Source organism: Protopterus annectens, chromosome 1.part1 (assembly GCF_019279795.1).
Source record: "Protopterus annectens isolate FY-2018-M chromosome 1.part1, PAN1.0, whole genome shotgun sequence".
In the NCBI taxonomy this organism is placed as follows: Eukaryota; Metazoa; Chordata; order Ceratodontiformes; family Protopteridae; genus Protopterus; species Protopterus annectens.
The window spans coordinates 309787896-309804198 of NC_056726.1; the positions used below are offsets into that span (position 1 = coordinate 309787896).

Below are 16303 nucleotides of genomic sequence, written 5' to 3' on the forward strand. Positions count from 1 at the left end.
GTGTAATGACTGCAGCAGTGTGAACACTCTAACATCTACATTTATGGTAGGTACAAAACTGTACTTTCTGGTGACTGTTGTCAAATAACAATAATGTACGCAATGTTTCCGGGTTTCTCTTGCATCACCTGCCCATGTCTTCTTCTTCTTCTGATTAATGGACTTTCTTTCCTGTTGGCTCAATACTTGGGTATATTGACAGATCTAGATTATCAGATGGGGGCGAGTTCGAGCATAATTGACTGTTTAATGGCTAACACTTTTTCTTGGGATGAAAGGAAAGTTCAGAGCAAGATTTTCAGCTGACAAAATTAATCTGTTTATCATACTAGCTCCACTAAGGAGTGAAGACTGACATCTTATTTTCAAGCAAGGGGGAATATACAGGAGGTATTTACAACTGCACTTTTGATTCTGGTGAGCACTGAGAGAGAAAAATAGGCTTGGACTCCTATAGAGAATGTAGGGCTTAGTCTCTGCTCATGTTTTCTACTGCATTCTGCTTGCCCCACAACTCTTAACCACCGAATTTCCTGAGGCCTGCCTGTCCCAAAAGAGAAGCTGCTCTAACCCAAGATGGGATATTCTGAAGCATTAGATGGGCGAGTGCAGAAGGCAGGAGGCTTGATGAATAACTGGCACTCAGCTTGGTGTTCTAGCTAGTCCCTTTGCTACGAGACCATACGTTTAATTATTACCTTCAAAGAATAAGAAAGGTTTACCATTGCACACAATTTAACTCAAGCTACTTTAATGCTTTTTTGTACCTTAATGCAAATTAATTGAAGGTCCATCCTTTTACTCATGGACTTACAAGGAAGGAGATGGGCAAACGTATCTGATGGTGTAGTACACATAATCAAGGAAAACCTAATTAAACTCTATTAAAACTCTTGACACTCTTGTTAAAATTTGAACATGCAGACACATCCCCGAGCTATGTTGATTCCACTTCTCAAATTGGAGTGTGTCACATCAGACAAACAATTATAGATCGATCAGTTTGTCCAGTATTCTGTGTAAAATCATGGAGAAAGTTGTGATGGAGTTTACCTAAATTGCTACAACAAAAGGAAAACTTCTGTCAAGCCCTTGTCACAACTGGGACCTGACTAACAAGTAGTGGTAGTACCTGGGATCTGCTCTTCTAGATCTGATGTAGAAATGGTGTTGAAGATTGCTGTTGATGAAAGGAAGGGAAGATCCTTCCTAACACATGTATTCCATGTGAAAGATGTAGGTACTTAAACTGGAAACAAATTGCTCCACACCACACAGGGATGGAAAACTGCATCACTGCACTACAACCATTTATGCTGAGCTGGATAACAAAGTATGTCCCAAGCCCCCCAGAAAACTCTCTTTTAAACCTTAGCAAAATCAGCTTCAGCTACAGTTGCCACTAAACCAACATCCAAGGAAATTCACCAAGGCTACAAGCTTATTTACCTCCAAGATTCTACAGTCTGCAGTTAATTCCACTATGGTTGTAATCACTGGATATTCCATACTCTGATATGCATACTCAGCAGCTGTAGGCTGCAGAAGAGCAGTAATGTGTGTCCCTTTGATGCCAACAGTTACATTATCCTTAAGTCTCAATTTCCACTAACCTGAAACTAGCAAGGTCCTAGTACTCAACAGTATTTTGCTTTCACTGAGAAAGATTCCAAAGTACAAAGATAAGGTCAGCAACTATAACAGTTGGCTGGTTTTCTGGTGTCATTCAGAATGATTGTCTATATCTCCACTGGATGAAATTTTTGGCCAGCTCTCCTGTGGTGCTAGAGATGGTCTGCCTCTGTCCTTTCTATGGCTTCTGCATACTGGCTAAAAATGTTGCCAACACTTTTAGGTAAGGTTCAACTTATGAATATTCCAACATAAAGTTCAGTTCTAGCAAGATCAAGGCAGCAATGCTTAAGTGCTGAAACTCAAGGCCTTCCTGTCTCTTGATGACATTTATATTTGCATTATTACTGAAAGTTGGTTCCATTGCAGTGGCACCACACTCTCTGGAAATTTGGCGGTAAAGAGTTGTGGGGTAAGCTGAATGATTTAGTGCATATCATGCATTCAGGTCCACTGAGAACTGTGGTGGCATTTTAGTACTTAATCAGAACCCAGATCTTAACACAGCCCTAACCTGGAACTCATAAAGGTTGTAGTAACAATAGACAAAACTAAGTATGACCCAGTTGTTAATTACAAGAGCCCCCCTTTATGTTTACTGTTGGGCATGGTGTTTAAATCACCTTGAAAAATTAACACTTAAACTGCATTGCTGTTTTTGTGGGAAAATTGTAGTTGCTGTTCCATTAACTAGCTAATAATTTCAATTAATGAGCAAAAAATCATTGATAATGCCATTTCCCTTTGCCCGGTGGTCCTTTCATCCATGAAAACTGCAAATTTTCTTGATCTGACAATATATATTCCCTATCTGATAAGTCTAACCACCAAGCTGTCATCTTCTCTTTAGGATGTGAGCCAGGATCACAGTGGTGCAGTGATTAATGTCTCCTCACAGCAAGAGGTTCTCCAGTTCAATTCTCGGTGGGGTGACTTCTGTGCAGAGTCTGCATGTCCTCTGCATTCGCAAGGGTTTGCTCCGATTTCCTCCCGCATTCCAAAGACATGCTTCTGGAGAGTTTCTCCCCAGGCCTCCACTGAAAATAGGCTCTGTCCTAGTCGGACTTTCCCGGTCAACAAATGTTAAAAAAAAATTAAACAATTGTACATAAAGAATTTAATGGTATTCTGAGACTACACTAAATCCAGTTATTCCCTGATAGTATCTGCAATCATAATTGGAATTAAGTCTTTAGTTGACCCCCTACATGATGCCACAACATAAGTTTATAAATTCTACTCTCTTATAGAGAACTGCATTGTGGTGTCCTATCACCATCCAACACAGTTGCAGTGGCAAATATAAAAGCAGTCTTACATAGTACAGTTGACATATCGGTAGCCTACACAATAAAAGAATGCTAACCTTCTATACAAAATCTGCATTGTCCTAAAAGGACTTGAATTTAATTAGCAATCACTATAAAAAGTAAGGACAGACAAAAAAAAGTGGGCGGGAATTGAATAATGTATGCAGTGTTGCTTAGGTTATATGATGTATAGCAATATATGTGAATCATAATGTTTGTTAATTAATACAGTTTGATTATTTTGATATAAATGTAAATGTGCCTGTCACAAGTGATAATTACATAAAGATGTTTTAAAAAAAGATGATTATACAGCTTTTTCTAGCTGCATTAGCAAATTATATGCAACTTTCAGAACTCCCACCCCGACCCTAAAGCCTTTGTAAACATCCCACTAACAAATTCAGCTCCGATTTTTCCTTCTCCTACTCAGTGTTCTATCTAGGCACTATCATCTTGTAATCACTCTGGATCAAATCCTTTCAGCCTTCTCCAAAATGAAAGGCACTAAATCCACGAGTCTGAGGCATCCGTGATAGCTCTTCCTAAAGCCTCACTTTTATGTCCCTGAGGCTTACAGAACTGTCATTGTAGTGCCATGGCATAAAACATGCCCTGCTGCTTACCTTGGTAACTAAAGACAAAATGTCTTTTTATTTTATACATTTGTTAATCAGGTAAGCGAACTGGGCACAAGTATGCTTTATGAGCAACCCAGGGGTACACTGGTTGAATGACTTCAGAGTTCAGAATTCAGAATTACACTGTAGGCAAATGGAGCTGGAAAGAATTAAACCCTGTACTCTTTGGTTACAGGAAGTAGGTTATTCATGAAGAGCCTTTAATGCTCTGTGCTGACTACCAGTCTTGCTAGTACTGATTGCAGAAAGCTTGTCACCAATGACACATGCAGCACTTAGACTTTTAATCCTAATCAGTTTGAGTTTGTGCAAGCTGGATCATGGCTTCTCACTCTAGCTGATGACTTCAAAAATGTTTCTGAAGCCTTGGATGAGGCACAGACTTTGTTCACACTGTGAATATCTGGACCTAGCCAAGGTCTTCTACACAATTCCTTGTGCAAGTATTTTCAATAAATGTAACAAACTAAATGATAGATTCCTGTGTTACTCATTGGATTGCTAATTGTTTTCAGTAACAAATCTAGATATTAAATGTAATGAGAGACTTTCAGTTAAAAAAAAAAATCAATGTTCTCATATGGATTTGTTCTGGTTGTCTACTTTTTGGCATTTATTTCTCTGATGTGAAAGATGGAGGTTAAGGATCTATGGATGTCCCACTATGTCCCCACAAACTTGGTGATGTTACAACCTCCCACCAAGACTCTACTCCAAGAAGGGCTTGATCAGTCCAGCACCTGATATAGGGTGTGTGGGCTCACCCTTAATGCCAAATGTAGTGCTCTTTTTACTAAGAAGAAAAATATAGATATGTCTTACTATATGAATGACATTCCCCTCAGAATTGATGGTCTTTAGAGAGCTGGATATGCATGTTGACTGTAGGTTTTCTTTCACCACTGTGTCAGTTGTGGTTTGGAAAACATTCTACCTAGCACATTAAATTCCTGGGGTATCTTGTGTAGACCTACAGGAGTTATTGTCCAACTTCTTATGTCCTTTATCAGACCCATCATCAAATGTAACGTCCTGTTTGGCATGTACCATGCTCAACACTTAATCCACCTCAGATGCCTGAGATTTCTTAAGAAAACTGGTAACCTGGGCAAACACCCTGGCAGATAAAAATCCCTCAGTACACTCTATATTGTACAGCCCTCTGCAGCATGATTTTTATTTGGCTTTCATACCACAAAAAGATTCTTTTTATTTCTGTAACTGTTCCACAGAGTAGATGATACCACAAATACCCTGCATGAAACACCTAATCCTTTATTAAACATATCTGATGAGATTGAGGTGTTAATTATGTAACCCCACCCACTCCAATGGAATTGTGGGATACCAACTTTCAAACGCAAACTGAAGAACAGACAACCAAAATATGGCACCAGAGTCCCCCTGCAGCCATTCCAATGTCCCATTACCTGTATATTTCCCCAGTTTACCATAAACACTAATGTGTGCATACTGCTTTACTTCTACAATGATTATTTGGATTGTACTTTTACATTTTATAGTACAATGCACAAACACTAATAGACATCTGCTAAACAAAGCAGTACTGTTTCACAATGAAAATAGAGTTGGCATTAAAAGGTCTCTGCCCTTGAAACTCTCATTCATTGAAACAGCATTGAAACCCACATCACATCCAAAAAAAAATGCGTCTGGCCAGTGGTGGATAAAGATTACCTTTGGGCTGTTTTCAAATCATTGACCCCTTGCACACAAAACAAGAAACATAGTGGCAGGCTGCCTCTCCTTTAGAGATACAGGTGCATGTCTAACTTCCATGCACTAGTCCAGTTTCTCTTGAATAGGCTTAGGGAAAAGCTCTGCTTCACACAGATGGGAAACCTGTTCCAGAAAAGGGGAATTCTCTAAGACCTATACCCTGTCCTCTAATGCACCAAATCCCTAGGTCAGGTAATTCTGGTGCTATTTGTTTTGCAGATACCCAACAAGGTCCATCAGAGTGGAATCCAATGATGCCTTGTACATGGCATGCACAGATCACCTCTCAACAGTCTGTAGGAAACAATATAGAGATAGGGCTTTGAGGTGATCTTCACAGGACATGCAGTTCACTTTTGAGTTCTTAGTGAATTCTTCAGATTTGATCTGAACTGGCTGGTGAAAGACTGCTAAACAACATTTCTGTTGCTGGTTTTCTGATTATAGTGCAAAATACTTTATACAGGCTAAGTTCTGCAACAGAATGACCAATGGGGTATGATTTTAATGTAGTATGTCATTGTTTCTTGTGTCTGTTATTATAACATTTTTCAACATATGTACGGTAGGAAAACAAATCTCTTGACTGACCATTTTGAAGACAAGGTCATTCAATGCTGCCCCTCCCCAATAAAGGCTTGTTGTCAGAAAGTGATGTTAAGCCCCTCAGAAAAAGCAGACAAGTTGGCTTTCAACTGAATACATACTATGTTTCACACTGACTCATCCCGTTGCCCGCAGTGGAAAGTAATAGGACTTGAAAAGTCCCGCTTTTCAATCGCACTGAATTGCCGTGGAAAAGCCGCAATTACTTCCAATTTTTCCACAGCAATTCACTTACGTCACCAACCCGGACCTGCAGGCAAAGTTGCTGCTTGTTAGGTCCGGGTAATGTAATTCGTGCAGCAATTGGCTGCAATTCATGAAAGGGGTGGGGATTGGGGCAGGAAGAGCCCTGCAAAAATCTCGGCTGTAGGCGTGCTTTGTTTTAAGCGCTTCTACAGCCGCTAAAAAAAAAACGAGATTTTTTTTTTCTAATGAGCCAGCCATCCATCCATCCATCCATTCATTCAACCAGCCATCCATCCATTCATTCAACCAGCCATCCATCCATTCATTCAACCAGCCATCCATCCATTCATTCAACCAGCCAGCCAGCCAGCCAGCCATCCATTCATTCAACCAGCCAGCCATCCATTCATTCAACCAGCCAGCCATCCATTCATTCAACCAGCCAGCCATCCATTCATTCAACCAGCCAGCCATCCATTCATTCAACCAGCCAGCCATCCATTCATTCAACCAGCCAGCCATCCATTCATTCAACCAGCCAGCCATCCATTCATTCAACCAGCCAGCCATCCATCCATTCATTCAACCAGCCAGCCATCCATTCATTCAACCAGCCAGCCATCCATTCATTCAACCAGCCAGCCATCCATTCATTCATTCAACCAGCCAGCCATCCATTCATTCAACCAGCCAGCCATCCATTCATTCAACCAGCCAGCCATCCATCCATCCATTCATTCAACCAGCCAGCCAGCCATTCATTCAACCAGCCAGCCAGCCATTCATTCAACCAGCCAGCCAGCCATTCATTCAACCAGCCAGCCAGCCATTCATTCAACCAGCCAGCCAGCCATTCATTCAACCAGCCAGCCAGCCATTCATTCAACCAGCCAGCCAGCCATTCATTCAACCAGCCAGCCAGCCATTCATTCAACCAGCCAGCCAGCCATTCATTCAACCAGCCAGCCAGCCATTCATTCAACCAGCCAGCCAGCCATTCATTCAGCCAGCCAGCCAGCCATTCATTCAACCAGCCAGCCAGCCATTCATTCAACCAGCCAGCCATCCATTAATTCAACCAGCCAGCCATCCATTAATTCAACCAGCCAGCCAGCCATCCATTCATTCAACCAGCCAGCCAGCCATCCATTCATTCAACCAGCCAGCCAGCCATCCATTCATTCAACCAGCCAGCCAGCCATTCATTCAACCAGCCAGCCAGCCATTCATTCAACCAGCCAGCCAGCCATTCATTCAGCCAGCCAGCCAGCCATTCATTCAACCAGCCAGCCAGCCATTCATTCAACCAGCCAGCCAGCCATTCATTCAACCAGCCAGCCAGCCATTCATTCAACCAGCCAGCCATCCATTAATTCAACCAGCCAGCCATCCATTAATTCAACCAGCCAGCCAGCCATCCATTAATTCAACCAGCCAGCCAGCCATCCATTAATTCAACCAACCAGCCAGCCATCCATTCATTCAACCAGCCAGCCAGCCATCCATTCATTCAACCAGCCAGCCATCCATCCATTCATTCAACCAGCCAGCCATCCATCCATTCATTCAACCAGCCAGCCATCCATCCATTCAACCAGCCAGCCATCCATTCATTCAACCAGCCAGCCAGTCAGCCAGGCATCCCTTCATGCAGCCAGCCAGCCATTCTTCCAGCCAGCCAGCCATCCAATCCAGTCATTCATCCATCCAGCTGCTACTCCTACCAACCAGCTAGCCACTCCAGCAACCGGCCAGTCAACCAGCCACTCCAGCAGCCAGCTAGCCAGCTAGCTAGCCACTCCAGCAGCCATCCGTCGTACCCATAACAGCATCTCCTTCACCGCTTGTGGTGATGTCATGGTAGAGGGTGTGGCCAGTGTCATATTGGCCACACCCCCATGTCCCACTTTGGCCCACTGAAAAGGTGGCAACCCTATGTAAAGCCATCATCACTCACAGACCCAAATCTATACTTGGAATGTGATGTCTCATTATCCATGAAAGAGGCCTGCTGGATAAATGAGCTCTAGCCAAACAACAAAATTAATCCGACTGAAGACAATTTTCTGTCCACTGTTAGTGCTTCATGGCCAAGTCTAGGGAACAGGATGAAAGCTTATTTTTAATGCAACCCCATTTATTGTTGGTCTGTGAGCTGTTGTCCTGCTTTATCAGTAAATGCCCAACTCCCAGAATCCTAGCCAACCCTAAACTACATGATGACTTGTGATACTGCAAAAATCTGCTTAATGAGAAAGCAGTATTGCAAACTGCTGAGAATTAAACAATGCAGACCTTGTTACCCAATTATGTTTACAAGTCAAGACTTAAAATACAGTTTTCTAACTGTGCCTTTAACTTTCCTGTATTCACATTCACATGATGTCATTTCACCAATGGAAGCCAGAACACTGACTCAGAGGCAGTACAAATCATGTGTAGTACTGAAATGGTTGCTAGTCTCTCACACACAGTTCGTTCACCCCATTTGCAGCAAAATAAAAAAAAAAAAAAAAAACGTAGAACGGCAGATAGGTCCACTTAAACACAATACTGTTTGTGTCAGAATAAAAAACATGTTTCCTACTCGTTCTGTTCCCGTCGCAGATAACATGTTTCCTATGAACCCTGGACTTCCCGGTTCACTCTCATTGCAGATAAGAGATTTCACCCTGGATTGCAGAATAAGATCCATCAATAGTTGCAATAATACTGTTTCCCGCTCACAGATCCAACGGAAATAGAACCATTCAAAAGTCCGGAAATGTGTGCACTGATCGTCTGAGTCTTTGAGCTCAATTCCGACAGGCAAGTAGCCCTGATGGAGCTGACATCATCGCGCACGTGATGTCAGCTCAAAACCAGGAAAAAATATTTAAAAATAAAAAAAACTGGGAAAAAGTCGGAAATGAAGGGGTGCCACTCAGGGAATCTGTGGCACCCCATTATTTGGACCCCAAAACTCAGTAAAAAATGAATAATTCGGTATGGTTGGGAGGTATGGTCATTGGATGTTACCACTGGTGTATCCCACAGAGTCTGTACTAGGACAACTACTTTGTGAACTCATCAGCCCCCTTTTTCTACATAGGGTTGGGGTGTCGTGTTAACTGCTGCCATCTGTTAAGATTCAGTGCCACAGTCCTGCCACCTTCGACACTCGTGTATAAATATTGCAGTTCCAGTCTCACACAATCCATCTACCACTTACCTGGAGGCCCTCATTTTCTCATGCCACCTTCCTGTCTGTCCCAAATAATCTTCACCAGACTGTCTTCTGCTTTCCTGCACATGTGCCCAAACCACTGTAATCTATTCTCTCTGATCTTTTCTGCAATTGGAGCTACTTTGGCTTCTGCTCTCATCATTTCTTCATCTGTTCCACAGTGTGCATCATGCCCACCCATCTCAGACACTTTATTTCCATCACCTCTAGCTTTCTCATTTGCTAGTATGGGTCACACTACTGTTTTGTATACCTTACTTTTCAATTTCTTTGACATTCTTTGGTCATACACTACACCTGAGAGAGAATGCCAGCTGGCTGCTGTCCCTCTGATTCTAGCTTTGACCTCTTCATTCAGACTTCTCCTTCTGTTCAACCACCCCTCTCAGATACTTGAAACTGTTAACCTGTTCCACTATCTTCCCTTCTATTTCATTTCTCAGTTTCTGATTTCCCCTATTTTTTCTGCCATTACCACTGTCTTATCTGTAATCAGTTTCATCCTATGTGCCTTCAGTTTTGAATTCCATTCCCCCTATCCTTTGCCTGAAGTTTTTTTTTCAAGAGCCTGCCTGTAATGTATTATCTGCATACAGCAACTTTGTTGGAACGGTGTCCTCTGACATGTTTATTAATGTAGACCATCACCAATATGAACAGCAGTGGGCTCAGAGCTGAACCCTGATGCACACCTACTCACTGGGCAGCCCTCTTTGAGACTGAACACTGTTTATACTTGAGTCAGTCAGTCTTGTACGTAACCTGCACTAATTCTACCATTCTTTCTGGGACTTTGAACCACCACAGGACTGCCCAATTCAGCTTTCTTGGGACCTTGTCATATGCTTTCTGCAAGTCTAGGAATGCCCAACTAGACTCTCTCCTCATCTCTAGCTTCTTCTCCGACTATCTGTCTTGCAAACATTGGATCAGTTGTGCTGCATCCTGATCTGAATCCGAACTGCTAATCTCCCATCTTACTTTCTACTACTCTGCATATCCTTTTATCAATCACCGTCTCCAGAGCTTTCATGCAATGTAACAAGATTTTGATACCTTTGTACTGCCTACAGCTCTGGATGTCCCCTTTGTACTTGTACACTGGCAGGAGTATGCTTATTCTCCAGTCATCTGGGATACACTTTCCTCTCCATACTGCTATGAGTACCATCAGGAGCCATCTCGCCCAGTATTACCATATCTGCTGTGACCTCATCTGAGCTTGCTGCTTTCCCTGACTTCATTTTCCTTAGTTCTGCTGTTACCACTTCTATGGTGGGCTTCTCCTCTTCTCTCATCATAGGCTGTGTCTGGGGCAGTGCAGCAGCTATGGGGTTTTCTTCATCCATCAGCTTCTGAAAGTACTCCTTCCATCTGCCTTTAATATCCTGTGAACTGATAAGCAAGTTGTTCCTGACATCCCTTACGAAGGGTGTCTGACTATCTCCATCTTTGTCTTTGCCTTGCAACCTGATGTAGTTTGTGCCATCTGCTGAGTCACTTTTCAGAAGATGATAGAGTGCCTCTGACACCCTGTTCTTCTTTGTTAGACTGCTAGTATCCCTTCTGCCCTTTTTGAACTGTTTTCAGATATAAAAGTGTTAAATTTCAAGCTGGTAAACATAGTTACTTCAATAAAAAATGTCAGTGTTCTCTAACGAAGTCTATAAAAATACATACTTGGTGCGTCAGTCATGACCATTAATAGTAAATGTAGCATCATGACACTTTTCAAAAGACTGTATGACTATAAAAAGAATGTATCAAAAGACACCATCACTGAAAAATATTTGTCCTTTTAAAATGGTAATACCACAGATGAACCTTTCTGTTACTAGTTACCTTCTCCCTTGTTGATATTGCAGTTGAAATTCTAATCTTTTGAGTCCTTTCTAATACAGCTGGCAGCTGCTAACATATCAGTTGAAGCTTCACATAGTGTTTACAGTATATTTCTGCATACGTGTAATCTTGTGTCCAAAAGGAATAATGCCAAGCTGCAGTGCAGAATTTTTCACTGCAAAAATAGCCCATTCCTCACAGTAGAAGATCCTCCTGGTATAAAGACTTTCATTTAAACAGAGCAAACATAGGTTAATTTTATGCATGTCAGATGATGAAAAATCTACGTGGCCATCCATCTATTGATTTCTGTTTTACATGATCTACTCTGTACAGACATCTTCATTTCTTCAACTTTCCCACATATCTGCCTACTCTTTAGGAGTTAAGAATTGTTCTAAGAATGAAAGCTAATGTAGATGTGGTCAGCAAGATTGAATATATATGTAGAAAACTGATGACTATAAATATCTAACTGCAACACTTCATTACAATGTGACTTTGAGTTTAACTGCTGTAAACTGGGACATGGCTTAAAGACTCAGAACACCTCTGCAGTGCAGGACTACAGTGCTTTCCACACATTTAGAGCAGCTACTGCACAGGAGGGAACAAAAGGTGGAGGTGTCTCTATATACTGTAAAAATAAATGCACCTCAAGGCTAATGCATTAGCATAACGGACTTGAGCTTCTCCATGTCTAAATCGCCATAAATAAAGTCCCACGCCATACCCTTACAAGCTGTAAATTTCCCTCAATGACCCATGAAAACTACAACACCTACTTAAAGGCGCACTCATCCTGCTCACCATCCAACCCAGCACCATATTTATGGGTGACATCAACCCCAGTATAAACTGTGAATCATAGAAAAACCCCAATATATAGATCAAGAGATTCTTGGACTTCGTAAATGTGAACACTCTGGACCAGTTAGTCCATATACCCACTATGGGCTCAAACATAGTCAACCTGGTCCTCACAAGTATGACAAAACATTGCACCACCACCCCCACTTTAATATCTTTCCTAGTCAGGTCAAACCATACATCTGTTTACACTGAGGTAAATGTAAATCCAGGCACACCTAGTAGTACATTCAGGGTGATGAGTTAAAACCGTTATGAATAAATTCAGAGCTCTGTTGAATGTTTATTTTTTAAATATATGATATAGTTAAATTTATCATTATAATTGGCTTTGGATGCTAATTTTAATTTATGCTCTGCTTTAGTCTTTCTTTTGGTAACTTTAAAGGATAAGTAGCACCCTTTGGCGGTAGAGTCCAAATTCCCCCCTTTTACAGGGACAAACCAAAAGGCGACTTTTCCAGTTTTTGTCCCTATAAAAAGCAGGAATTTTTAACTGATATAATTTCATACATTCATTTTGTACTTTATCCAGAGAATGTTTTACTTTTAACCAGCTAATCACCCTAACGAGGGACTCCACAAAATGATCTGATCACTTATACTAATGATGTAAATTTATCTGTAAAAGCAGGAACCCTAATCAGATATACTTTTCCATCAGTTCCTTTAATCACTCTTCTCCATGCCATATTTACTGACTGTATTTCATTTTCATCCACAGATTCCCCATAAAAGCTGGAGCCAAGCTTTGTTTTACATAAGCGGGTGGGCAGATACAGTTAGTTTTACTTATCCATTTCAGCTACTTTGCCTTAGTTGCTGCTGCTCCTGTTTTTTTTATAAGGATTTTTTGTTGCCTGCAGGTCAGTTGCTCAGATTACTGCCATTGTTGACAGATGTTTGATGTTTCCAGACAAGTTCACAGCCATCAGCAGCCAAGTTAAATCATTTCCTAAGTATTTGGTCATCTTTGCTATAAACTTTACTACTACTTGACAAGCCGTTGATTTACTAAGACCTTTTCATTGGAAAATGGCCTGTTTATGGCAGCTGGCTTTCACGTGCCTTTATAAAAATGGTATTCAAAAGGTTGTCTGCTCCTGCCATACAGCAACTAATGGATTTGCTGAGAGGTTTGTGTAAAGCCTTAAATGTGAACATTGAGCCTTGGTGAATGACAAGATTGTTCTCCATCAGAAAATGACAGTTTTCTTGTTCACATCCTGAAATGCTGTTCATGCTACAACTATTCAGACCTCAGCCATGTTCGTGGGATATCCTCTTTATTCAAGATTGGACTTGCTAACAAGCCTTCAACAGACTGCCCAAGACTAAATGGGGGAAAACTGTACATTTTAATAATGCAATTAGGAAGGATTTGGGGACCTATGCCTTACAATGTTAAGGCGGTCAATGGTGTTATTTGGCAGCACCATCATATGTTCATAGGACTATACAAGGCTTTTGGCCCTGATGACTTTATAAATCTAGCCAAGAATTTTGCCCATGTTTCCCACAAAGCACCTGTTTTCTCCCCTGTCCAGCGGGGGACACAGGTAGGATCCCAGGGATGTATTTTCTGTTTCCCATCCAGTCATCCAGGTTCCTCTTAAAGAGGGCTAGTGAGGTACTCTGCTTGACATGGAGAGGGAGTCTATTCTACAGATGGGGGAATCTTTGGGACACAAATCAATCCCACCAACAAGTTCAATTAATGTCACAGACCAGGTTAAGGCTTTGCATGCGGGTTGTATGAGTGGAGTTTGACTTACGAATATGTAGCAACTCCGTCAAGGCTGGGTCTGAGACGGCCTTGTATGTCAGACACAGGTCCCATCTGAGCAAGTCTGTATGAGCCAGAGTAGATGGACAGGGCCTTTAGCTTATCTGTATAGGTTAGGTGTTTGAAACCCTGGATTTTCCTGGTCAGGGACCTCTGTGGGGTCTTCAGCTGCTGCATGTGCTTGGCAAGTTACATGCAGAACGGGGCATAAGGGAGGAGTACAGGGATGTTATGATCTCCTTGTTGCTGGATGAAATACCCTTACTTATGAGGTGGGCCGTGTAGAAAGCCTTCTGTACAACAGAAGCAACGTGGTGGTCAAAAGTCAGGTTGCTATCAACCTGGGTGCACAAGTCCCTCACGACTGATTGTATGCTTAGTACATTGTTATTAATGTGGTAATTAGTAGGGCTGCCATCTTCCATTTCTTGGCATTTAGTTTGAGGCCATGCTTCTGGCACCATTCATTAGTTTGGGTGAGGCCCTCTTCGAGGATGTTCACATCACTAGAGGAATTTTAAGACCGCGCCCAGCTTGCAGTCATCTTCAAACTTGGTCAGCCACAGACCACTGGTTTTAGCTTGCACTTCAAAAAAGTATACCCCAAATATTAGAGACCCCAAGACCACTGCTTGTTAGTCTACTACTAGAGGTGGCTTCCCCTATCTTGACTGAGTTCTATCATTGAGCCAGTTAGCTACCCATATGGTAACATACGGGTTGATGCCTAGCTGGGATAGTTTATCTGTTATGCCTGAGTGGAGAGTAGTGTCGAAGGCTTTGGCTAGGTCAAGGTAGGTGGTATGCACCATCTTCCCCTCAGCTGAAAAATACCAGACTGAGCAGAGCTGAGGAGGAACCCACTCCCCTTATTGTTACTATTGTTCTCTACCAGAATTCATATAGTTATCAAGAGAAACTGATGCGCAGAGGTAGTATGCATTTCATCCCCTCTGACTCCTGCATAGTCCAATACTACTGCCAAAAATCCAGAAACTGTGCATGGCAAGGAAAGAAGCATTACCACGCATATATTCATAAGCTTCCACAGAAGACTGAGACTTTTTAATCTTTTTTGTTGCTGCTTCTGTTCGAGAACCTCTAAAAGTATTCATTAATAATTAAAAATAAGTACTTTTTATCTAAATGGGTTGTATACAAATACTACTATGAATGTCTAATCCATAATCTGTTATCAACATACAAATATATACCTCAGATGTATTGTGATGTTGATTGATAATGCCATGCACTTCTCTCCTGACAGAATAACAGTGGCAGTGTATGTACACCCAATAAGACACTTCAGCAGTTTTTTTCTTGTACTTTTCATTCAACATCTTTTACAATCACACTGTAATTCACCAGTATTGCACAAGTCTATAATTCAACTGTCTTGTCAAAGTTCACAGGCTGTTAATTTTGCATATCATATATGCTACCACTTATGCAATACCATTACTTAACAGACCATTACTGCAAGTAGTTACATCTCTTATGCAGATATATCAAGCTGCGACTGCAATCTACATACTGGTAGCCAGCTGTAGGATGTCAGGAGTGAGAGCCAAGGCTGATCTCATCTGTCCTAGAGAAAGGAAGGCAGTTCAACTCATTGCATGACTGCAACCCAGACGGGAGTTGTAGCATGCAGAAGATGGGCCAAAGATGAATGTGCCCATTAAGGTGTTGCATCTACACACTAGCAGCATTTTGACTTGCTCGTGGAAGTTGGCGGAGTATGTAATGGGATTATACAGGCAATAGTCTGCTCACTGCCAATAAACATAAGGCCAGTAAAAAGCTTAATAGCTTCAGTGGCTGTCTGTATAAAAGCCACATTGGAATACTGTTCTTTGCCAGTGGTCACTAAGCAGCTACTGCAATGGGGAACAAATTGTTCAAGACCAGGTTATCGGCTGGTAGAAACAGAACGTTGGATGAAGCATTATATTCAGTGGTAAGTAACAAGCTCTACATTCTAGACTGTTCTCTTCATTTTAAATGTTCTACTTAGTTTCAGTGCTTATCTTCATTACAGCATATTTCATGCCATCTTTTGGGACCAAGTTAAGATGCAAGCATGTGTGTCACAGTCTATAAAAGATGTAGAAAATAAATTGATAAAATATTACAATATTTGTCATAATTATGTGAACCTCAACACTATCAGTAATCTAAACTACTCTTAATCCTCTTGTTTCAGTGAGGGACCCTGATGGTAATCTAAAACTATACTGCAAGGGTGCCGATACCATTATATACGCTCGGCTACATGAGGCCAGCAAAAGCAAAGATGTCACCCAGAAATCACTTGATGTAAGTCATTAACGCTTTTATTTTGACTTTACTGAAGTATCTGTACAGCTCCATTGCAGAAGGAGTGATAGACAAATGCAAAACCCGAAAGCTGGTGCAGGACCCTTAAATATGTGTCTTTGGAGTTTAAAGCAGCAGTTGAATA

At 41.6% G+C, this 16303-nt stretch overlaps 1 protein-coding gene across 5 annotated transcripts in view; it reads left to right on the top strand.

The window, feature by feature from the left end:
• Positions 1 to 16303, top strand: part of ATP8B1 (ATPase phospholipid transporting 8B1) — a 1573644-nt gene that overhangs the window by 1187110 nt on the left and 370231 nt on the right. For all 5 annotated transcript variants that reach the window (XM_044074782.1, XM_044074792.1, XM_044074774.1 and 2 more), the window contains one exon: positions 16046 to 16158. In XM_044074782.1, coding sequence (XP_043930717.1) covers positions 16046 to 16158 — 113 coding nt within the window. The remainder of the gene's footprint in view (positions 1 to 16045; positions 16159 to 16303) is intronic.